This window comes from Atheta coriaria, unplaced genomic scaffold (assembly GCF_025399875.1).
Source record: "Atheta coriaria isolate IRGN ID8LTWV9N9 unplaced genomic scaffold, Caltech_Dcor_3.1 hic_scaffold_4_pilon, whole genome shotgun sequence".
Lineage (NCBI taxonomy): Eukaryota > Metazoa > Arthropoda > Insecta > Coleoptera > Staphylinidae > Dalotia > Dalotia coriaria.
Window position 1 is genome coordinate 8,344,163 of NW_027045446.1, and position 23,725 is coordinate 8,367,887.

General features: G+C 36.0%; 3 protein-coding genes and 2 long non-coding RNA genes across 5 annotated transcripts; 1 reads left to right on the forward strand and 4 right to left on the reverse strand.

The window, feature by feature from the left end:
* Positions 1-2,995: 2,995 nt before the first annotated feature.
* On the reverse strand, positions 2,996-3,867 carry LOC135790759 (uncharacterized). The gene is made up of 2 exons (XR_010547862.1): positions 3,418-3,867; positions 2,996-3,362 (listed from the first exon to the last, which is right to left on the reverse strand). It is a non-coding gene; the product is annotated as an uncharacterized lncRNA (long non-coding RNA).
* A 149-nt stretch (positions 3,868-4,016) lies between these two features.
* LOC135790758 (uncharacterized) lies at positions 4,017-6,403 on the reverse strand. The gene is made up of 5 exons (XM_065301031.1): positions 6,388-6,403; positions 6,075-6,122; positions 5,834-6,010; positions 5,491-5,658; positions 4,017-5,431 (listed from the first exon to the last, which is right to left on the reverse strand). Exons 2-5 carry the CDS (start codon positions 6,079-6,081, stop codon positions 5,007-5,009), a joined length of 777 nt encoding a protein of 258 aa, XP_065157103.1. The 5' UTR covers positions 6,082-6,122; positions 6,388-6,403; the 3' UTR covers positions 4,017-5,006.
* Positions 4,085-4,783, reverse strand: LOC135790877 (homeobox protein NANOG-like). The gene has a single exon (XM_065301162.1). The coding sequence runs from the start codon at positions 4,781-4,783 to the stop codon at positions 4,085-4,087; it is 699 nt and encodes a 232-aa protein (XP_065157234.1).
* A 302-nt stretch (positions 6,404-6,705) lies between the features above and the next one.
* LOC135790760 (uncharacterized) lies at positions 6,706-7,491 on the forward strand. The gene is made up of 3 exons (XR_010547863.1): positions 6,706-6,942; positions 7,003-7,144; positions 7,211-7,491. It is a non-coding gene; the product is annotated as an uncharacterized lncRNA (long non-coding RNA).
* Positions 7,492-8,594: 1,103 nt separating this feature from the next.
* On the reverse strand, positions 8,595-10,745 carry LOC135790757 (putative uncharacterized protein DDB_G0268364). The gene is made up of 3 exons (XM_065301030.1): positions 10,136-10,745; positions 9,726-10,071; positions 8,595-9,657 (listed from the first exon to the last, which is right to left on the reverse strand). Exons 1-3 carry the CDS (start codon positions 10,658-10,660, stop codon positions 8,714-8,716), a joined length of 1,815 nt encoding a protein of 604 aa, XP_065157102.1. The 5' UTR covers positions 10,661-10,745; the 3' UTR covers positions 8,595-8,713.
* Between the last annotated feature and the right edge of the window lie 12,980 nt (positions 10,746-23,725).

Below are 23,725 nucleotides of genomic sequence, written 5' to 3' on the forward strand. Positions count from 1 at the left end.
TATTTTATTGCCTTCCATTTCCACGGTTGCGTTGCAATCGAACTCGCGTTAATTTCCTGTTCGATGAGCGCGCGCGATTTTTTCCTCCGCGGGGCGTTTAAAGCAGCGTTTTTATTGTGACACTTTGCACGCGAAATATTTCGATGCCGGTAGCATTCAAGTTTAATATTTTATATCAGCGTGTTTTCCACTGCGAAGAGTTTCGCTATCGGTTGTTACCTTTAACAAATATTCTTTTCACATACACAACGGGGAATTAAATTTTGAAAAATAAATTTTTATTTTGATTAAATATTGATTGATTGTGTATTTTACAAAATTATTTTTTTTAATTTGTATGAAATTTTATTAATTAAATTTTTAAATTTAGATTTTTAGTGGAATATGTGAATAATTTGTGTAATTTTTGTTGTGTAAGGTACATGAAAGTATCTCCTAACAAAAAGTATGATGAAGGTTCGGAGGAATCGCATTGATCATGCATTTTCCGTTTCCAGTATATTTAGCGTCGAAGCGTCGCCCCTGTTATCGCATCCTCGTTATCACCCAACACCTATTAACCGTTCGTTTTCTGCGCGCCGCCCCAGTCCGCACGTTCGTTTATTTCAGCCTCCGTACACTCGTCATTGATCCCCGCCGATATCCCACCTCCGGTGCGGCTGGCGCGCACTCCTCAAGCCAGCCGGCGAGATCCCGCCACATCCACAATACGCGCCTGCTGATGCCGGAATCGGCGAGTCCTTTTCTCGCGCGCGCACCGCTAATACCCGTGCGGATAGATAACACCGGCGGCGGGCTGGCAGGATCGCGCCGCGCTCATTACTCACACCCTCGCTGTGTGCGCGCAGCACTCATTTTCCAGCGTGCGATGACGCGCCTGGCATTCGTGTATCCTGCGGGCGGCTCGTAAAATCGCGGCGTAAATGAAGACGCTGCCGACGTCGACGTTCGGGGATGAGAGGAATAGGAAGCGGTCCTATCTGGCTGCCATCAGCGATATCGCCACGGCGCGTCAATGTCGAGCGTTGACAGTAAAATCGCATTTAACTGGAGTCCCGAAGCGCAGTGGAGTCTCCGAGAATATGATTAGGTTATCAATGCAGCAAACCATGCAAACGCACCAAAAATAAATTATTTACACCGGAAAATTTAATTTGATTTTATTTTTCATTCACTATTCACTAAAAAAAAACTACTACTAACTATTCTAGGTCCCCATTCACTCATCGCTTGTTTAAAAGCATTTTAAACTTGTCATTCGCATCGTGGACGAGAAATCTTCAAGTATTTGTATTATTGTTTACCTTGCTCGTAGATTTGATTTTGTTTCGCGTCGCTAGTGTTGACTGCAATGTGTCAAGTGAGCCGGAGACGCTAATTACCGTCGCGCATCTTTGACTGACGTGTTTTTCTATTTCATTTCGAGCACTTATTTCAAAATGCTATAAATATTTGTGTTTATTTTGAGAGCATTAATACGCAAACGAAATAATTTCGACAATGTCTTTTAAAATTGATCGTTTATCGAAGAAATAAAGTTCTACAGCGCGTAAAATTTAATACACGACATCAATGTTATTGATTGAATGTGCGAACGTTTAAACGACTTGCGCCTCATCACGATGGCACGTTCCATGCGTAAATATTTTCGCAGGCCGGTGCGATTGAAGGCGAGGGGACGCCGCAGTGAATCGAGATGAAAAATCAAATGGAATGGGAAAGTAAGGTATTAAATATTTACAATTTTTGATACAAGTAAAGGAAAAAATACAATTTACTAAGTTTTTAATATATTTTTTACTAATTTTTATTTTGACAAGTTTTTGCCCGCGATTTCATCCAGGTAGTGTTTAATAAAAATGTAATTCGTTTTTACTCTCTTGTTCTAAACATAGTATGTGTCAATTCTATCGATAAGATTCGCAATTATATTTAAAAATAAAATAATGACATAAAGAATTGCTAATAATGCACATCAACGCGCCATCTCGGATTTAACTATTTGACTATAACTATGATTGAATCTCAATGCCAACTTTTATCTTATAGAAAAGGGCTGTCCTTAGGGTTTTCCCGGCAATTATTCGAATTTTTCTCGCCGTAAAAACTATCCTTGGACTTTAACGAACATTTTAAAAAAAGAATTGTCCAAATTGGTCTTATTATTATAGGTTGACGTTTGAATATCATTTAAAAAAATGTTTGAAAATTTGGTTTTAAAGCTATAAAAAATCAAAGATTCCAAAAATTATCGATAAAATTTATTCAATTAGGACTTTCTGAATATTCTGTAGGAAACTCAGAGTTTATTTTTATTGTTAAAAGTTGTTTAAATAAAAATAAACATTTTAAAAATTGAAAACCAAATCAAAACCCTTAAAACGCAAAATTCTAAATCTTAGCCATATAAAATGTGGTGTAGATATCGTCGACGGGTTGAAGAAAGCAAAATTAGCATAATCAGAATAATTTTTAGCAGCTGACAGTTTGCTTCCTAGTTTTTCTCTCCTTTCTCCCGCACTTCCACATTCAGATTTTCCTTTTCCTCGATTCAGCCTGTTGTTTTTATGGCGCTGGAACTTCCGCCTAAGTTTTTTCCAAGTTTCCGGTTGCGGCATTTAAAAATTCGAAAAACATGTTTTATTGTGCGATTTTATGAGAAAAATAAAATAAATGTGAAATGACGCGTGTGCACATTACTCGCGCAAAGTTATGCGCCGCACGAGAGCGCTGCCCGGGAGAAAACTATCAAATATTGAAATAAAATTCATCTCTCGACATCACGAACAGCTGCCACCTTATCGCCGCTTCGGGGGCGTTTTAAACTATGTGGAGAAGTTATAAATGCACCCGCGCGAAGATTTCCATCTGCCATGCAAGCAGTGTGCAGAATTTTTGAGACTTATGGGTGGAATCCAAAAGTTACCGGACTAAATTTACAAACTTTTTGACTGGAGAAAAATATTGATTTGGAAGAGAAATTATTCAAAATTCAAACATTTAAAAGTTTATTTATATTTTTTAGGTCATTTTAGTATCTATTAATTATTTTAATACGGTACATGTGCCACCACTCATATGTTTATAACATTTTACTACGTAAACTTCACGCCCATCAGCCCCTTGATTCAAACTTGAACACATCGTCATTAGTACATTTTTTTGATTCATTTTAATCAATTGTCTCTTTTGTTTCAAGCGTCGGTTTTGAAACCACGTTTTGATTGTATATTCACTCATTGATAACAATTTGGACAATTCCTTCTTTCGTTGTGGGGTTATAAATGCGTTTTGATCAAATTCATGCTCTAGAATAGTTCCTTCATATCTTGATAAAATTGTGCGTTGATGTTTTACAGCACCTGTAATAAACTTGATAGTAATTTTAAATTTTTTTAAATTAAAGACTTTACTTACGATTTTTCGTTGTACAGTTTTTTAATATCTCATTAATCTCAAATTCTGCTGTTACAGGTTGTGGAATTTCCTTAACCTCACAAGGCACATGTTCATCGAATGAGGAAGATGAAGATATTGAGTATGGTGGTGATAATTGTCCATTTCTAAGTTGATTATTGTCATTAAAACAAAACGCTTGATCGAATTGTGATAAAAAATCTTGGTTCATTTTGTTAATACGTCGGTATTAGGTGATATGCACATGTCAATTTGATGTTACAAGTATAAAATAATTTTTTGATGGTTTTATCTAGAGTGGGGAATTTTCAACTGCTGTGTAAGTTCAAATAGAAGTCTGAACTGCACTCGCAGTAAACGTCTTATAAGAAGATTTAAAAATTTGCTATTTTAAATCCTTTTATTATGACCTTTACCCCCGGCGGGTGGTACTCTTAATTGCCTCTGTTTTGAAAAACTAAACAGGTTAGTGACCTGCGATGACGTCATAATTTATATTATTTATAACACAAACAAGACCAATAATAAAACAAATAAAATGTGCTTAAAATAATTCTTATATTTTTCTAATTCATTATATAACATATAATATGGTCAACAATACATTACTATGACATTATATACAGGTACATTTTGTTTAACAAATAATTCAACACATATCAAAATTTTAAAAATTTACAATATTACAGTTTTCTTTGTTCTTTTCTTCCATTTCCATCAAAGTCATCACTTTCACATATCCTCCGTTAACAAAAACATAAGCTTTGGAATAGTCTTCAACACGTGGGGGTTTAGCGTTTTTAAGTTTTGTCCTTCGGTTCTGGAACCACATCCTGACAGAATTCGCGGACATGCAAGCTTTTTGTGATAAATAAGCTTGTCTTTTTTTATTAACGTATTTGTCTTCAGCAAATGCCGTTTCAAGTACAGCAATTTGTGCTTTACTAAAGACAGGTCTGCGTTTAGAACGTTTAACTTGGTTAAATTGCAGAAATTCAGCCATTTCGTCTTCAGCGTTTGCATTTTCACGTTTTCGTTTTCGTGACTTGTTTATATCAGAAGAATTTTCTATTGGTGCATTTTCACTTGGGGTCACATGGTTATCAAGCAAGTTGATATCAAATTGGTTCAAAATATTATAGTCAATAGGTGTAATTGTGTTACCATAGAGTGTTTCGGGAACAATTTCTTCAAAACTTGGGATGGTTTCTTTTGGTAGTGGATTTGAAAGAAGCACTTCGTCAATATTTACATCTTGTAGCAAGTTTTCCACTTCACTTTCCGACATACCAGCGAGGCTGTTACACAATTCCAATAGATATTCGTCGTTGACAGCACCAAAAAGTTCTTCGATACGGGGACCCATCTTGAAAGCTTCAGAGATGTTGACCGTTATGTTTATTAGATAAAAATGATAACAATTTCAAAATGGTGCTTGTTTTTATAGGTGTGAAGAGGCTATCACCGGCCAATCAGCGTCGAGCATTAGGGATTAACGAAGGATTAAGTCAGGCGCCACTCCTTCGTCATACCTACCAATTGCGTCAAAATAACAACTAAGTTATTGTTACCTGTTGATGCATTTCTGTTTAATTATGCTTTTTGGAGTTATTCTTCAATTCTTCTATGGAAATATATTCTCCACCGAAAAGAACGTATGCTTTGTCGAACAATAATTTATCTCTTGCTTCGTCTATAACTTTTTTCCTTTTGACTTTTTGACGATGGTTATGAAACCACCTTTTAATTACTTTAACGTCCATAGACAATTGTTTACTCAAATCAATTATTCCAGATTCCTTTAAATGATCATTTTTAGAATACGCAGCTAACAAAGTCTTCATCTGAGTAGCATTAAATGTAGTACGAGTGCGTTTTTTCGGAACTTTTTTCACACTTTCATTTTCAGTTTCTGTTTCATTTTGTTCAATCTGATCAATTTGGCTTAAAGGAAGTGCATTTGAATCATAATTTTGAACAATAGCATCAGATCTATCAGAATCTGATAACGTTTCTGCAATTTTTTAATGTTAATTAAAGTAAATTATACAGTTTTTACATACTATTACTTACTTGTTACAATAGTGTTTTTCTGTAAAGGTTGTAAAACAGAATGGAGACGTGACAATTCTCTAACTTTTCTGTGTGTTTCTATTATTTGTGTTTTACCAAATTCACTTGAAGTTTCCGGTTGTGCACTTTTACTTAAATCAATAATAACAGATATATTATCACTGTTACCTAAAACAATAATTTGCTAATAAACAAATTAAAGAAAATGCTTTAACTTTCACATTTGCTCAAATAATCGCTGTTAAGCGATTCTTTGATTTACATATTAATATCTCTGTTTTGTAAAACTATTGTTAATTCAATTTGCTAGTAATTTAATTTGCCACTTATCGGTAATACTCACTATTTGTTAATGTATTGTTCGGGTTTTCTGTGCAACTAGACAATATATTAGAATTAGATTGACAGAATCCAGAAAAATGTTTATATCGCAGTTGTTCATACGGCTTTATGATTGGACTATTTAAATTCTCATGTACATCAAATGGTCGCCAAATTTGCTTGTGTTTTAAAGATTCTTCTATTAAAACAAAAAATAAATAGACTTACATTTGATTTTATTTGATTTTAAATCATTCACTTGCCTTGCATTGTGAGATTTATTTCACAACGAGTTGAATTTACGTCAAAATCTATAACAAAACCAGAATATTGTCTCGATAAAGATAATAATGTCAAATCCAAGAAGATATGGAAATACCAACACATTTTGTTTTGATGCAATATTCAATAATATTCAGTAAATTTGTTTACAATTTTCACAAAAGACAAAATGGGCAGGTAATAAATATTGAAATACATATATTTGGTATCTAGTGCACAAATAGAGGATTAGGATTAACATTGGCGATACACAAATTACGTACTAATTGCGTATATAATCCGCAGGCAGCTTACCTGACACCTGGACCAAGCCGATTAAAAACTTGGGAATTCAAGTGTAACCCCACTTGAACTCATCATCCGATTCCAAGAGGGCGTTAACACTTTGAAAATATATAAATATATTCAAATTTTGTTTGATTTTAGTTTTGTTGTAACAATCAAACAAGCAACTATTCAAATAATTTTTGAACATCTATCACCATGTCTACATTAAACGAAATTGTGGCAAATTTGGTGGCGAATGAAGAGTTATTAAACGCATTGAATAATGCGGAGTTTTTACCACCGAAAGAAGTTGAAATGCTTTTATCTTCAATTGAGTATAACAAATCAGAAGATACATACGAATATATGAATTTCCAATCTGTTTTGGAAAGTGGCGTAACCAAAACTCCTATGGAATATTCCGAATATATTGATAACTTTGATTGCTCATACTTTGACAATCATCCGAAATCATTTACCAGAACTACAATTTATCCAATAGTTGACAATTGTCAAACTGTTGAAACATCAGCTTCCACTGCAAAACCAGCAATGACTCTGGATGAGTTAATGAATGTTTTGGTAAGTAACAGAATCTACAGAATGTTTAAAATTTAATTACTAATAATGTTTATATTACAGATGAGTCCAGTTAGTTTACCCCGAACACCAGAAACCCCCGAAAGGTTTTCACCTACTTCATCGGTGCCTAAAGAAAAGAAAGTCAAAGTATTGGATCAGCAAGTTTTTTATTTGCCTGAATCAACTTTCAAAAAAGATTCAAGTAAGTTATTATATCTAATTTTTATTTTAAAATTTTGTTTTATATTAATTTATGTAATTTTTACAGAAAAAAGAATTAACCAGGATGCTTTCTACGAAAACAATTGTCAAAACAAGAGACGTTGTCGAACTACATTTTCCACACAACAACTTTCCATTCTAAGTTATTACTTTGACCAAGATGAATATATAAGTAATGCTGACTTAACTAATCTATCAAAACAACTAAATGTAGAAGAACGAAGAGTTAAGGTTTGGTTCCAGAATCGCCGCAATAAGAAAAAATCAAAAACACAAAAATCTTAAAATGTTAATCTTAAAATTGTTATTTATGTACAATAATATTGACAATAATATAATTATATGTTACCAATATATGTTAAACAATTGTAAATAATACCATAATTATGTAAATAAACTTGTATAAAATCTGAATTTTAAGTCTGATCAACAGGCGCCTTTGTTTTAAATCTTTGCAACACGTTTACAGCTTTGATTTAGAGTCGCATTTACATTATACAATATGGTAACGCCGGGACACATTCTGCATAAGTGAATAGAATTTTCCGACCACGGCGAGCGTTTGGGAAAGAGACAAACGGCGTGCGAAAGGCTCCCGAGCCACGCTACGACCCCACGAGATCATTGTTGTGTCGAAATAATCCCGCGGGAGCTCTAAAGTCTATAAAGACTCCATAAACTCTTCGCACCCACGCGACTACTACAAGTGGATGCTTTTAATGCGAGTGCAAATTGAAATCGTAATTAATTATGAAATTATTCAATCAAATAATTCAAACCACACAAAAATAATACATAAAATTATCTAATCAGTCAAATATGCGTAAATAAATAAAACAGTGTTTATTGTAATTATTATAATAATTTTGTTTGTCTTTGCACATTTTTTTGTAAATGTTTCGTGCAATGTTTGCCGATGTCATCTCGTCTCGGTACATTTAGACATCGCATGCTGGCAGAACGAGGGAGATGCTTCAGCGAGGGTCGAACGCGAGCTACCCCTCTCGCGGAGACGCAAAATAGACATGAGGGAGCGACGCGACAGACGAGACGGAACGAGCGAGAGAATGATTAATGGCCGCGCGCCCGGCAGAGGTTTTAATATACGATTCCGATCGTTTGCGCAATTTTTAAGTTTTAATAAAAAGAGTTGTGTCCCAAAAAACAAAAACTTAAAAATTGACATATGAAAAAAAAAAAAGATGGCAGATTTTCTACTCTTTAGGGTGCCTTTCCAAGAGAAAACAAAAGTGGGCGGTGAATCCAATGATTGACATGCGAGGAATATTCTTATTTAAAATGTATTTATCTATCAATAATTTGATAACATTTACAAAGCTATAGAAATTACATTAAATTTAATTCTAACATAAATTACAATATGAAAATATTTAAACAAATCATTAATCAAAATTTACACGTTTGTCGACGAAATGATTGCATGTGTTAGTACGGCATTAGCCTCTTTAAATAATAAAATCAACAAAAATAGTATTTGTTTGTCAGGTTATTAGTAATATTTACAATTTAACGCACTTAACCTAAAAATTTAAAACCAAGAACCAATTGTGGGGTTCAAATTGTCAATGTCTTGTGTATCATCTTCTTCTTTGTTTGATTTCTGCATGGCAGACACAGCATCGCGTTCTTTTTGCAATTCCTGCAACATCCTGGTGACTTGGGAACTCTGCGAAGGTTGATTCCAAGCTGGTGCAGTACCATTCTCTGGTTGGAAGCTAGAATAATACGAGGAGATGCTGTCCAATGGAATTTGTACAGTGTCCATTTCATAGACTGCTGGGGATGCCATCATAGGAGATCCGGATGTGGATGACACTGCAGAAGATGCAACCAGGGAAGCCCTCAAAGAGTTTTGTGGTGAATGACTCAATAGCCTGCTTACAATTGATTGATTCTCCTTTTTAGCGCTGGTTTTAGCCTTGGGAGCTGGTCTGGTGGAGTTAATTTCAGATTTTGGTGAAATTGAAGCAGTAGATGACGATGAAGAAATTGGGGAGCTGGCTGCAGATGAAACGCCGGAGGATGATGCTTCAGACATTGCTTCGGAATCCGGGCTGTCAGCAACTGCTTGATTACGCTTCTGCAAATCCTTCTTTTCCTTCATACGCCTGTTTTGGAACCAGATTTTCACTTGGCGTTCGGTGAGGACCAATTCCTGAGCGACTGTAGTACGCTTACTGCGACAGACGTATTTACCTTCAGCAAACTCACGTTCCAACTCCATGAGTTGATGAGATGTGTAGGCTGTGCGGGTGCGTTTTTTGTTTCCAGTGGGAGCCATAGCATGCGAGTGGTTTTGTAGTTTAGCAGCTTTACGGCGTTGTTCTTCCAGGAGTTGCTGACGTTGTTGTTGTTCAAGATGTTGCTGGATGTGAAGAGGTTGTGCCATTGGTGCAATTGGTTGACTAGGTGTTGACATACCAAAACTCTGCTGGTTGTAAGGAGATCCATATTGTTGGGTCATAGGATAATCTATAAAAAAATAAATAAATAAAATGTTAGTAATTGTTTTTAAATATCAATGGTGACTCATGACTTACCATTAAATTGTTGGTATTCTGGGCGATACTGTTGTGGAATTCCCATCTGACGTTGTGGAACTTGTTGTTGCATAAGCGGTTGCATATGTGGCAGATGATTGTGTTGCATGGAATGCCCACGATGTTGAATATTCTGATCATAAAGACCCTGATACCCTTGATGCATATATTGTTGGGCTTGCATTTGGTAGAAAATCTGTTCTTGTTGAGCTGCCATGACTTGCTGACGATGTCGTTGTTCCATCAACTGCTGTTGTTGTTGTCTAGGTTCCAGTTGAATGTAAGTATTGCTGTCGTTCCAGTTTGGACTCACGCTACCAACTGTTGAAGAACTAGTAGGTCTCATCTGAAAATAAAATAAAAAACAAATAAAAATTTTGTTTAATTTAAAGAGTTACCAAAAACCTTACCTCATTAACCGGTGGTATCACATCAAGGCTGATCAAATTCGGTAACACATCCTCAGTTGTTGTTGGATACGGCGGTGGTGGTGAAGTCTGCGATGCTTCAGAAACAGGAGAGAGTGATGTCATCGGTTGCTGCATTCCAATGATGCTCTGATCACTCTCATCGAGACCAAAGTGAATCTGGCGGGCGATGCTCATTTCAGCCGGTGAGACATGCTCGTGCTCTTCGACGTCAGCTAAAGTTTCCGACAGCTTGTTCATCTCGTCGATGAAGACCTCGTCGTTGATCTGCTCCATCTTCGTCGATGCACTTTTGGTATTGTTGGTTACGTCGCTTGTTGAGTCGATGTTGCAATTGTTGTCTTCGGATGTTTGTTTATTGGTAGTTGGGGTTGTTGACGATGTTTCTGACGAGTTGTCATCGATGTCAACACTGACCGAAGACTGATGCTCGATGACGTTCGACCGGCGCAATTTATATTCGGCGTTGGGCTTAAGCTCGGTATGCAGATTTACGTTGTTTTGCATTTTCACTAGCTGACCAATGAGCGCAGAGATACAAGGCTTAAAAGGCAGCTTAAGACTGTATGGGGGTTAAGGGGTTGCACTTGCACTTTGTCTCTTAAGAAGTTTCTTTGTCAGATTCACGAAAATTTAAATTTTTGAATTTATTTATTTGAATATAAAAACTTAAAAAATTTATAACAAAATTAAATTTTTTTAAATTTATTGTAAAATCAAATATTTTAAAATTTATTAATAGATTCACTAATATTTTATCTTATCAACACTTTTTTTTACTAATTTTAAATTTTTCAATATGCAAAATTTTGAAAATTACTATCTTGTCAGTCTGATTGATTCCCGAAGACTGATTGCGCGTTTAATTCCATCTGCACTCGACTGCAACACGACGAAGACAATTAAGTTTCGTAATTGTCACAACAATGCAACTGTGGTGGTTTAACATTAATGTCATTGCGTCTTTCCATTGCGGCTCGTTGTGGTTTCGAATCGTTGGAAACTCGTCAAATTGTCAAATCGCCCAAACCAGTAATTAGGCCCGCGGGCGACGAACGTAGACGTTAATTATCGGCTATCGAACCACATACATAGAGGCGTTCGCTTGCCGCACGTAACTTTACTTTTCCAAATATGAAATTCTTTTTTATTTCATATTTTGTTATCGGTATCGGCGTACGTGATGTCACTTTTCTAGGTGTCACAAACTTCAACTCACTTCTTGTTAAGTTAGCTGCACATTTATTTCTATTGAAATAAACCTTTCACGCACAAAATGCTACGCGAGTCATACAAACACGAATTGATACGTGATTTAAAAAATAATAATACAAATATCATAATAACAACAATAACAAAATACAAATTTACATTTATTTTTGTAACTTGTTAGATTTTGATGTTTCTTGACTTGTTTTGAAGGCAATATAATCATTATGCCTTTGAGTCATCAATATTTTTCTCAAATTTGGGTTTTTCCGTGTTTTACAACACCTGGTCAAAGAGCAACTCGATGATTTCAGGCCTCACGTAAACAAGATAATAAAACTACCCGGTATTGCTTGTGCAAATATTGTTTGTTTGTCAAAGATGGTCACAATAAGGGTTAATACGAAAAACAAATTGTGTTCTCTTATTTAAACATCAATAACAACAAGAACAACCAAGAATATCAATACTATTTTATTCTGCAGATATTGTGAATATGTTTGGTTGCATATTTTAAGATTACAAACAAACAAGTTGTAATAATTTTCTATGAAATCACTAGATGTTCAATGATTACCTAAGTTGAACCTCAAACACTTGATAGCAGAAGATAATATTCAAACTTGTATTTGTTTTTGCTTTGGATGCACAAATTTTATCTCAAAATTCTCTGAAAACTTGCATATTGTTGATTTTTAAAATATAAAGCACACGAAATAGAATAACCAGTTGGGATTAACATAATCCGGTCGGTCCGAAACGAAAAATATTTCCAATTCTTAATCCGCCACTCGAAAACCCAGCAGGTGATTAATCCGCCACTTGAAAATTTAGTGCGATAGTAAACAATGTCATGTCATTGAACCAATTTTCAGAAAAATTCTTTCTACCTAGGGCTTCACACGAGACGAGAGTGGACGAGACTATCAACAGTATCGTCTCGGTCTCGGTATCGTCTCGTAAAAGCGATACGAGACCGAGACGATACGAGAAAAGTCTCGCGATACCCGTGAAGCCTTTGTTCTTATATTTTTTATCACATTTAATGGTTTTAAGTGTAAAGAAAACATTGAAAATCTTTGCAGTACAAAAGTTTAGTAATTTAATTACTCCAAAAATACATACATAGGTTAAAATATTAATTATCCCAATATTATTAAGTTGTCTACAAAATATGGTCAACATGAACACTGAAGGTCATGATATTCGGTTACTGACTTGTTCTTTCGAATATACAAAAGAAATATTTCACAGATGGTCATATATTGGATTTCATATATTGGCCCTTTTCTCATTTTACTAATATCAACTTCATAAAAAAAAATTCACGAGACCAATAACGAGACCAAAACGAGACTCGGGACTGTGGTCTCGCTATCGCCGAGAAATTGATAAAACAAGTCTCGTCTCGGTATCATCTCGCTTTTCCGAGACGAGACCGAGACGATACGAGAAAAGTCTCGGTATCGCGTGAAGCCCTATTTCTACCTGAATCTGGATTTGAATTTTGAAAAATCCAAAAAAAGTTTGCAAAACTCAAGATTTAAAATGTTTATAATTGAATTTCACAATTATACAAAGTGTGAAATGATATAGTTTATCATCCTACTAATGATAATTCATCAACACTTAATTAAATTACATTCATGACTTTATAATCACGCATTAAACATTTTACATCGCCATTAAATCGCATTCAATTTAACAACGCTATCATAAAATGCTCGTAAAATATTCAAGTGTGACTTCTTAATTCTGATAATTTATGATTGAGTATTTTTTGAATGAAATCAGAACCACTCTTCAGCTAACAATGCGACTGGTCTGTCTGAAATTTATTGAGGGTTTGTGAATTGTGTCTCGTTGACTTCTTGGCTGGTGGCTTTTGTGCACGTCGCATCTTAGCATTGTAATGCCACGCTTACATCGCTTACGCACTAATACGGCCGTAATCCGCGTCTGTAAACTGAAAAGTCAGACGGAAATCCAAGATTATCGAGTCGGTGAAATACTCGACTCGACTGCAGTCTGAATTTGCATGCGCGCCGCGAGTCTAGCCACGCATTATCCGAATCCGGACGTTTCGTGGCGAATCGTAGCAGAACGCACTTACACGGACGCCATTTCAGTTACGCAAGTGTCTGTACGCTGGCAGGGTTGAAGGCGACGACGTCGAATCGGACGCTCATCGATTTAACGACCTCGCCGGCTAATAATAATCGATCGCATTCGCATTGCAGTGCAATTGCACTGCACGAAAAGGGAAATTGTAATGGCGCGACGCAGCGTCGACTTTCGCTCGTCGACGTTCAGTTTCCACTCGGTCGCAAATTGCCGAATAATAGTCGGTAATGATATAATATTGCAATGCTAATGAAGAATTTGCTGCTTAGAATAAGGATATCCGCATATCTCTCACCAGAATCACACATTAACTGTCCATCAGAGCGTTATCAGCAAATCTAAATAATGCATTTTTTGATCTTCATATAAAACCAATATCAATTTATTTAATTATAGAATAAAACAAATATTATATATATTATATCAGAATTATCCAAAAATTTACCTACATTTGTATTTATTTCATTCTATCGCAATGTGGAAGAGATAATAATTCAATAATTAATAAACCTTAATGTCTTTGCTTATTAGACACGTTTCTATTTTTTGAAACTAAAACAAAGGATTCCACAGTTATAGATTTCGCTCAATGTAACATATCCATGCATAATTTACATATAATTAATTATTAACTGTACACTTTGAAGCGCTATTGGTTTATTGTATGTTTGAACAACAGTAAGGACCAATCACACACTCAGGAGTCATAGGAAGATGCCCATCATTAACGACACAAATTAATTATGAATATTGGTAAATCGAATTACCCACATTTGTTTGAACAACGCATCCACGCAATAATGGAATATTAGACACCAGCAATAATCAATACTCATGTAGGTAAATGGTAAATTATAGCTTTTAAGTTTCGTTTGGATGAAATTCGCCCAAAATCGGAAAAAACACAGAAACTTTCTAATGCCATGTGGAACTCGCGTGACAAAATATTCAATTGTGACTCGGTGACTTTTGCATTACATTGTTGTCGTTTATCCAGTTTGACTCTTCGACAATTCCAAAAATATTTCGGAATATCAAGTGTTGGGAAGTTGAGGAATGAAACATGTTCGACTCGTTCAAGCTGGATTAATCAGTAGTTCTAAAAATGTGGCGATAAGTATAAACAATAGTGGATAACAATTATTTTCGGTGATAAGAAGGTGATGTTGAAAAGTTTGGTGGAATAATATCAGTGTTTGGGGATTTAAAGTGTGCGGTTGCTTTAAACTTAGTTGGAGAGCATGGAGGGCGGGCGACTTCCGGTTGCATCCGGTGCTTCTCTTGCTTGGAGAGGAACCATGAATTCGGGGATAACATCTACCGGAGTGTCACTACCAAACGGGATATACAGAGTAATATGATTATGTTTACATAATATATGAATGTTTGGTTTTGTTGTCAACAGATGGCGTTAAAATTTTTAAAAAATCAGTTAAATAGTAAATTCGCTCGAAAAAAAACAGTTTTTGTCAGTTTTTTGATATTTTCAGTTCAAAAAAATAATTTTATAGCAATTTTCTTTATTGTTATGAATAAATATTAATTAAATTAACATTTTGTTTGCTTGTTGACCAAAAAATTCAATTTGATTAATAAAATGAACACACAAGAAAGCCTTATCTCTTAAATGTTTTTTTTCTTTTTGGTAAAACATTTTTTATCATCCTGTACATGATGTTTTGCTGGTATTCTTGGCGCACGAAAAGGTTAGGCCGGGAAGCCGCGGAGGAAATGAAAATACTGCCGTTTAATTTAGATAAAAGCATATGTCGACGCCGAGTCGCGTACCTACCGCCCTCTTCGGGGGCGCAACGCAGCAACGCCGCCGCCGACGCCGACAACTTTGAGAGATAATCATCAAGCGCGTTACATTAAAAATCCCACAGCACGGCGCTGTAATATTTTCACAGCTAGTAAATGCTAATAACTAATAAAAGTATCATCGTCTGCGGTTTGAAGGAATTATCGAAGTAGTCGCATGGGGTGTGGACGATTGGCGCGCCGTTGCCCAGTCTGATACCCTGACTAGACATTGAAAATTCTAAATATTTGCATAACAAATTTTACATTTCAATGATGAATGATGATTTTTTAACCCAGTTTTTAAACAGATAGATGTTGAGGATCGAATGCGTCGCGTGATTAAATAAATTGTACAACAAATTATTTTATCTTGTGAAATTGAGCGCTATTAAAGCATTAAATTGCTATAATTTTAATAGAAAGCGACTGCGAGAGCCGGCATAATAGCCGCAAACAAGTCGACGGGCTGAAAATAAAGCAGAAAAAACGGCGCCGCGCGTAAACCATGTAGAAAATTGCTCGGGAGGACCAGCCGAGTAGCCTTAACGAGTTTATAATTTTTTTACGTTTTCGCCGCCGCGCGTTGTGCCGCTTAGACGCCGAATCCGAATAGAAGCGCGCATCGACTACTCTTGTGAAATTTCAGTTTTGGAACGCGCACAACCTTCACCTGCCATTACGTCAGGTTGCGTCACATGTGGATAATTGTTATAATTTATCCAGCGACTTGAAACAGTCAAAAACTTCAATTTTTTTCTTAATAATAACTGCTTAACTGTTCTTTTTTTTTTAATTTTATTTTTAAAATGTGGTTAAAACGTTTCGGAGGATGTTGTGGATTATTTGTGTGTGAGATGCTTCAATAAAATGTAAATTTACTCAGTCATGTGATAGCGATGTAAGCGTGAGCGTAAACTCGAAGGGATGTTGAGCGCGCACGGGGTTTGACGGACGAGAGAAGGGAGACGACAGATTCGGCGCGGACGAATTGATTTGAGTGATGGCCGCCACCACCAACACCACCATACATCATTCTACACTCGATGTAAAAACTTAAAATGTTGAATTTAGTTGATATTTGAATGTAGGTGGTTTTAACTTGGGGTAATCGTAACAGGAAAGTCTCCCATCAGGTCAAACGGAAATGATTAAGCGATTAACACCCGAATTAGGTGTTTCTTGTCCGCAAAACTATGGTTATTCGAAGAAGGTCTTTGGAATTACTCCAACTTGGATACTTCCCGTGTTCTACCGGATGTATTAATGTATTAATGCGTTAATCTTACACCGAACGTAAAAACCGATTTATTTGGATTTCATTTGGATATCCGCGTTGTGAGATTAATAAAATTTCAAACATTTTCGGGAATTTTAGTTTAGTTAGTTCCGATGCTTTAGTTTCGGTGTTTCCTATTGACATTGCTTTCAATAGGGGTAGACGGCGAGAAAGCAAAAGTAACCAAGTGATCCCTGCGATGTATCTGAGGCAAGTAGCATCCGCAAGTAACAGCCGCGTGTACCTATATGCAGAACGGTGAGCGAAGAATCGGGGTGCTCGTGTGCGGCAGCGGCAGTGGCAACGCCAGCCGTCCTCAATCATCAATCATCCTGAGACAATCGAGCGGCGCACAGCTGTCGCACAGCTCGACAGCCACCGGTCCCTTCGCGTAATGCGCGCCCTGCACACACGCATCGCGGATATCGTACGCTGCCGGCGTCGAATGTCGAACGCCCAAACGAATTCGATCGTGGAAATTTTACATTCAGGGCAAAAATTATTCACCACCAAGAAACATACTCGAATCTACGCTGCATAAATATCAAAAATCTTGTATTAATAAATGTTTACATTTTACTTTGTTTAATTTTTTTGTGTTTTACTCCGTAGATGTTTGAATCTGTAAAATTTCCCGATTATCACACACTTGTATTGTGCACGGAATACACAATAGTCCTGACGGCCATAAATTTGCGACACTTGACAAGCAACAAAGTCGCCGGTGTACATACGCATCACGCAGCCCTTAAAAAGCGGATGCGTTCCTTTCGCCGCCGGCAATGATGGCATTGGCCTCGGGGGGTGCACGACTTTGCGACTTTACGACTTCACGACGACGCGATTGGGGTGAGATCGGGTCGAGTTGCAGTGCAAACAAGGAGTTGCAAGGACTATGCATGCGATGCACATGCACAATGTTACATAATCGGCTTTATTAAAATATTTATTTTATTTATTGCGTTGCACGCATGAGTGTGACTGAGCGCAGAAACGAGCAAACATTCAACCGTAGTGAGTGAAAACTTAAACGTTTCACAATACACAATGAAAAAAAGGCAATAAATAATCGTGTTAGGGGATACTGGGTGTTTCAAATGCTCTGCGTGTGTTTTATTTTGTTTGAAACAAGTGGTTTGATTATATTAACACTCTGTATATGTAGGTATATAGTGCATAGTTGAATCGAAACGAATCTTAATGGCCTTTTCGCTGCTGCTCGACAATGAAACCCCTGAGACTTTGTGGGGTTGGTCTGCCATACGGTATGCTCTCTCACGTACGAACGAGTATAGTATTCATTCACACATGACTCCCGTGGCGTTTAGTGTTTGAAGTTGCTAAAATGTTCTGGACCTTAGTGATGATCAGTACTGGAGTGGAGATTCAGTTGCGATACGTCGGTTTGTTGCATCACATCAGAAAAGAAAAATTTTATTAATCAAAGATTTCTGCGATTGTAATAAGTAAACAAAACGTATCTAAGTGTGTGGAAAGTGTTGTTAAGGTTTATACTCGTAAAACGTGTTGAAATAATTGTTCATAAATAAATAAAGTGCAGCGTAGTGACATCTTTGTGTGAAAAAGAGTTACTACTGATAAATAAATTAATAAAAAATAAACTAAATCATCTGCAACTCTCATTAAAACATTAAAATTATGTTTAAAAATATACACAAATAAATTTTACACTATTAATCAACTTAAAATGTAATAAAAACACAAAATTTAGTTATTTTTAATGTCTAACAGGAATACTGCGCCATCTTCCTGCTGAAAACAAACTTGCTATCTAAAGTGAAAGTCGAATCAACTGCTCCCTCCAACTCATTCTATTGCAGTATAATTCTATACTGGTTTTTGTTTAAAACGCATGAAAATAGCACCTAACAGGAACTGTACGCAGCTAAAGCTTCTACTTGCCGTCAGGTGGCAATGCAATGTACTTTCCTGCTGCGCTGGCACGCTAAGGAAGAATAAACAACGCGCAGAATGAAGAGTTCACTGCGAACGTTCCGTGTGGGCTCAGGTATCATAAAAGTGATTTATTTTCGTAAACGTCGTACGGTGATTAACACCGCTTTCATTTAATAAGCCAGCAAATGTTTGAGAGATTTATGAGTGTTTTAGATCAGAATTTAATTTTGCATTGAAATTTTAACGCCGTTTAACACTTCTAATCATTAAATAACTGAATAAATAAGTAAAATAATAAATAAATAAATTTAAAAAAAAATCAAAGTAAATACCTATATTTTGTGGATGAATATAACATAACGTTGTATTTTTACTTTTAACAGTCGTAAACAAAGATAAGACTCGAATATATCACATAAAATACCGAAAATGATAAAGAATGTCCCGACTGGCCGATGGAGCAGAGGGTGAAACCTAGCATGTGAGCATAATATCGCCGAAATGGCTGCAAGGTACGCGCAAAATGCTACAAATCGGCGTCTACCCTCTGAGACGCCACGCAGTTATCAAAATTGCCCGCGTCCAGTTTGGGGTGCCTGACTCGCGCACATCCTAAAATACAAGCGAAGTAGGTACGTGTCGCCGCCGCACAGATCTCCCCGTTCCCGTGTGCCCTTGCCGCTTCTCTGGCGTTTTCGGTTTCGTTTTCGTTGTCGCTTGCGGGATGGGGTGCACGAACGCCATCGCGCCGCGCGGCATCGCTTGGCAACCGGGTGCAAGCCGGCGGAGCGCACAGCATCCGGGACTAGGGGCGTCGGCGTCGACGGTGGCGGGCGTCGGGACGCTTCGTCTTCAATTAGCGCCGCGCGCTTCTCCAAATATTCACAGTGTTTCATTCAAATCAGTGCAAACAATCAGCAATTTTAACGCAAAACAACCAGAAAACAATCGCGATCAACTAGTTTAAGCGTGTGATCGGATTAATATCGAGATTCGGGTGGAAATGTATTAGTGCACACGTGAAAAATCAAAACAAATGGCTCGGTGTTATACAAACTGATAAAAGTGACAAAGAAATAATATTTTCAAGCATTAAAAACTAACAGAATAATAAAAAATAAAATTTTATATTAACAATACTAAATTTCGACGAAAATATAGTAAAAATCAAATAAAAAATAAGAAAATCAACAATATCAAAAGGTAAGAATCAGAAACAGCATTTAAAAATCGATTAACCTTTAGGTTTTAGAATTTCAGGCGGTCCTCTTGCGCTTTAAACATTTTTCTTTGTTTGTGATCTTTTCAGTTTAGTTCTGAAGGTTTCCTGTGTAATTTTAGCAACCAAATTTAGCTTGCGACAATTATCTATACTTTACTACGATTTGTCATCATTTATTCTTAAAAAACGTCGAATTTTACCTGGAATTTCAAACAAAAGCATTCACCTGTTTTTATTTTTATAAATTACTAAAATTCTACTCTTTTTCGTTATAAATTTGATATTAAATTCATTGTAACATTTGAATTTTTCTATGTTTAAATATAAAAATCAATTCTAATTGCAGGCTTTACGCAGAGTCATTTCATTCCGGCACGTTTTGAATAATTCAATGAGGGGTACGCCGCCGATGTCGACGAGAACATCGCGTCGCCGACCGAAAGGGTTGAACGTGTTGCGTCGTCCACCCCTCGCTCACGCGTGCACGCCGCTTCGTACATGCGCAAAACTAACGATCAGTGATTTTCGCCCTGCACCCTCGCCGCGCGGCCGTGTGGCGGGCCGTCTTCTCCCCGGCCCGCCCGCGCGGCTTTCATCCAGCTTTCATCCCTTTGCTCCATGGCCGCATGTGACGCCGCAGCTTCCGCTTTTTTTGGCGTGGCTTTTGTGCGAGCGCTTTGCGTCTTTTTATGCTTTAAATTTATGATTTGCAAGAAAGCAGAAGAAAACACAATGCTTTTTGGACCTGACTCTGCAGAAGCAAGCAGGAGGATTTAATTAATTTTTACTAAAACGTTGTTTTCATAATTTTCGTTAGAATAATGACTGTGTTTTAAATGATCTAATTTATATCAGAGTCTTATGATTAAAATATAAATTAACTTTTCTTTATTTTTTAGATACATTGAAGGATGGAATTTAACTTTACAAGTTTCCTTGGTGTTCAAGAAGGGTCAGCAATGTGTAAAAACTAGGCGCATTCGTGATCTACCCTGTAGATCCGGGCTTTTGTAGTTTTATGAATTTTCAAGTCAGAAGCTCGTCTCTACAGGTATCTTACGGATGGAAGACCTCTCGGCACGTTTTACACTTCATCAAAGAAGCAAAAATACTAAATCGCAATAAATTGTATATTAAAGTCTGTTTTGTTCATAAATCAAAGTAAAAAAAATAAAACACCTCCTTTAAGTTAATTTCCTAAGCAAATAAAACTAATTTTGTTGCATTAATTATATTAATTTGCATTTTTACTAAGAACTGCAGTTGTTTTTTGCATTCTTAAATCGATTAGTAATATATTTATTCCATTAAACGCCCAAGAAATTTATTTTAAACAATATTAAGTTTATATTTAATTTAATAACAATTGTTTTACGTATTTTCATTTAATTTGATGTATATTCATGCTACTACACTCTCAATAAATATATTTTGAACAATTTCAAGCTCATATTTCATTGTCATTGTCCATGAAAACAATTTTATTCTATCAAAGCTAAAAGCACACTGTATGCTAGTATAAAATGGCGTCTTCTTGTAGAAACCTCACAACCCTCCTATTACCTGCTACCCCCCCATTATTAAGCTTTTACCGAGGGTGCTGCTCCCTAGCTTCTGGCATGCGAACCGAAAAGCTCAAATCTATCAAAAGCTCGTTTGTTAGTTGAGTTACAAACCTGAAGAAAAGCTGTATGTTGGGTTACATATACTAAAAACACAAACATTCAATAAATTCATAGTTTAAATTTCATAAATGCATATACACTATAGATACATTCTAAAAAATGATGCAATAAGAAAATATTTTTTAAAATTTTTACGCATTTACAAAAAATGAAAACGCGTTTGTAAAATGTCTGTACATAAATAGTTGCAATAGTTACGCGTTTAGTTTAAACTTTAAACAAATATTATTGGACAAATTGATTAATTATATTGAATCATTGACATGTCTGGCATTTACCAATATATTGTAATAGAACAATATTAATTTAATAAAGCGTGCTGTGATTTATAATAGAATAACTGGTTGTTTTACAATATCAGCACATCATTAAAAACTCAAGGAAACAATTTAAACGTTTAAAACATTTACAATATTATTAAAAATAATTACTATATTTTTATTTAAAAATTGTTTATTTAATATTGATTAAAAAATCAGCATGAATAAAATAACACGATGTTTATAAATTCAATATAAACAAAAACGTACATTTCAATAGGAGAAATTAATACAGTACTTAATTAATTAATTAATTCTTAATTAAACTACAAATACAATTACAAAATACAAAACTACAAACGTAAGGTTGGTCTACTTTGTATAGCATATAATTATCATTAATTAACTTATTAACAAGCCAAGCATCTTGTGTAATTCTGTGTGTCAAATCACATTCAAGCAACAAGTTTTTAAATAATTAGTATTGATGGTATTCAAGAGTGTTCGAAGGTATCATTAAATCCGGTTAACGTGTGCGCAATTGAAGACGTAATAACGATACCTGTGAAGAAATTGATGTCTTATAAATGATATCAACGATTACCTTCAACACAAGTTGGTACGCATGCGCTTGCATGAATGATGCAAGTGGTAAACGCTGCAAATGAGCGCAATTTGTAATTGGATCGTAATTGATGCGGTTATTAACGGAAGCGATGCAAATAAATCACATTCGATCCGGTACATTAACTCACATAAAAACATTTATACTGAAAATAATTTAAAAATAAAAAAATTTTAATCTATAATGTAAAAATGAATTGTAAAATATGTTGGTAAGCGCATAACTCAACAAGGCCAAGACCAATTTGACCAATTCTTTTATTAAAATGTTTGTTAATGTCCAAGGATGGTTTTTACGTTGAGAAAAATTTGAATAATTGCCGGGAAAACGCTAAAAGGAGCCTTTTTCTATAGAATAAAAGTTGGCATTGAGATTCAATCATAGTTATAGTTAAATAGTTGAATCCGAGATGGCGCGTTGGAGTGCATTATTAGCAATTCTTTAAAATTTCTTTAAAATAATGTTTAGAACAAGAGAGTAAAAACAAATTTCATTTTTATTAAACACTACCGGGACAAAGTCGCGGGCAAAAGCTAGTTTAAAATAATTTCAGGTGGTCCACGTCGTAAATGTCATTTAATAAATAGCGATGAAGGTTGCCTGTATCCCGATACAACTGAAACATAACAAGCATAAGATAATTCTTTCAATTCATCATTAAATTATGATTTTGAAACAGTAGCACTGAGGCAATGGTGGTTTTTATTTTCAACTTTAATTCAGCTCATTATACTTTCGTTGTCTTCTGTTTAAAGATACGTGATAAAGGCGCTTCTTGTAACAACGTTGACATTTTTAAATGCACCTCATTAATGCTCGTGGAAGGTCCGCTCCGAAGACGCCGAAGACTGATGATGGCGATATCTCATAACGTCATATAAATGCGTTCGTGCGTGGTGCACGGCTCTACCTGCTTGCGCTCGCGATGCATGTTTTGTCACATGTCTCGTCCGCTCATCGTGGTCCACGGTCCTTCGCCCAATTTGGCGCTGTGTGTTGTGTCTGATATCCTGATATCCATGCAGACACATTGTCATGCCATGAATGAAGGACGTTCACTTCTTCAGCGACAAGTTACCTATATGTGTTCGATGTAGATATGAATTACTTAGGTTGTTAGATTGTAGGCGCGTTATTTCTCGTGTGCGTTTGCCAGCGACGTGTAATATCCACGGCAGCTGACACGACCACCTGGGTGTGCGCTTCGCCCGACGACACCGTAACGCCGATGTCGTCGCACCCACGAACTGCGTTCACGTACAATTCCAGCAACTACCGCATTCAGGACCGTATTCAAAGAGTAATTTTAGGTTAATTTTGATTTAAATACACCTAACCTCAAATTTTATACTTTGGTGTATACTTGGTTGCGGTTAAAAGTTTTATTTTTTTGTTTTTGAAGATCCAGCTCTTAAATTTACGATTTTCTGAATGTGTACTTATGCGCGTCG

Excerpts from the sequence above, each read along its gene's own strand:
- LOC135790877 (XM_065301162.1), bottom strand. The coding sequence starts at position 4,783 with ATGGGTCCCCGTATCGAAGAACTTTTTGGTGCTGTCAACGACGAATAT.
- LOC135790758 (XM_065301031.1), bottom strand. Across the intron at positions 5,659-5,833 it reads GAACAATACATTAACAAATA|GTAACAGTGATAATATATCT; the intron begins GTGAGTATTACC and ends TTATTGTTTTAG. Across the intron at positions 5,432-5,490 it reads GAAAAACACTATTGTAACAA|AAACGTTATCAGATTCTGAT; the intron begins GTAAGTAATAGT and ends AAAAAATTGCAG.
- LOC135790757 (XM_065301030.1), bottom strand. The coding sequence starts at position 10,660 with ATGCAAAACAACGTAAATCTGCATACCGAGCTTAAGCCCAACGCCGAA. Across the intron at positions 10,072-10,135 it reads TGATACCACCGGTTAATGAG|ATGAGACCTACTAGTTCTTC; the intron begins GTAAGGTTTTTG and ends TTTTATTTTCAG. Across the intron at positions 9,658-9,725 it reads AGAATACCAACAATTTAATG|ATTATCCTATGACCCAACAA; the intron begins GTAAGTCATGAG and ends ATTTTTTTATAG.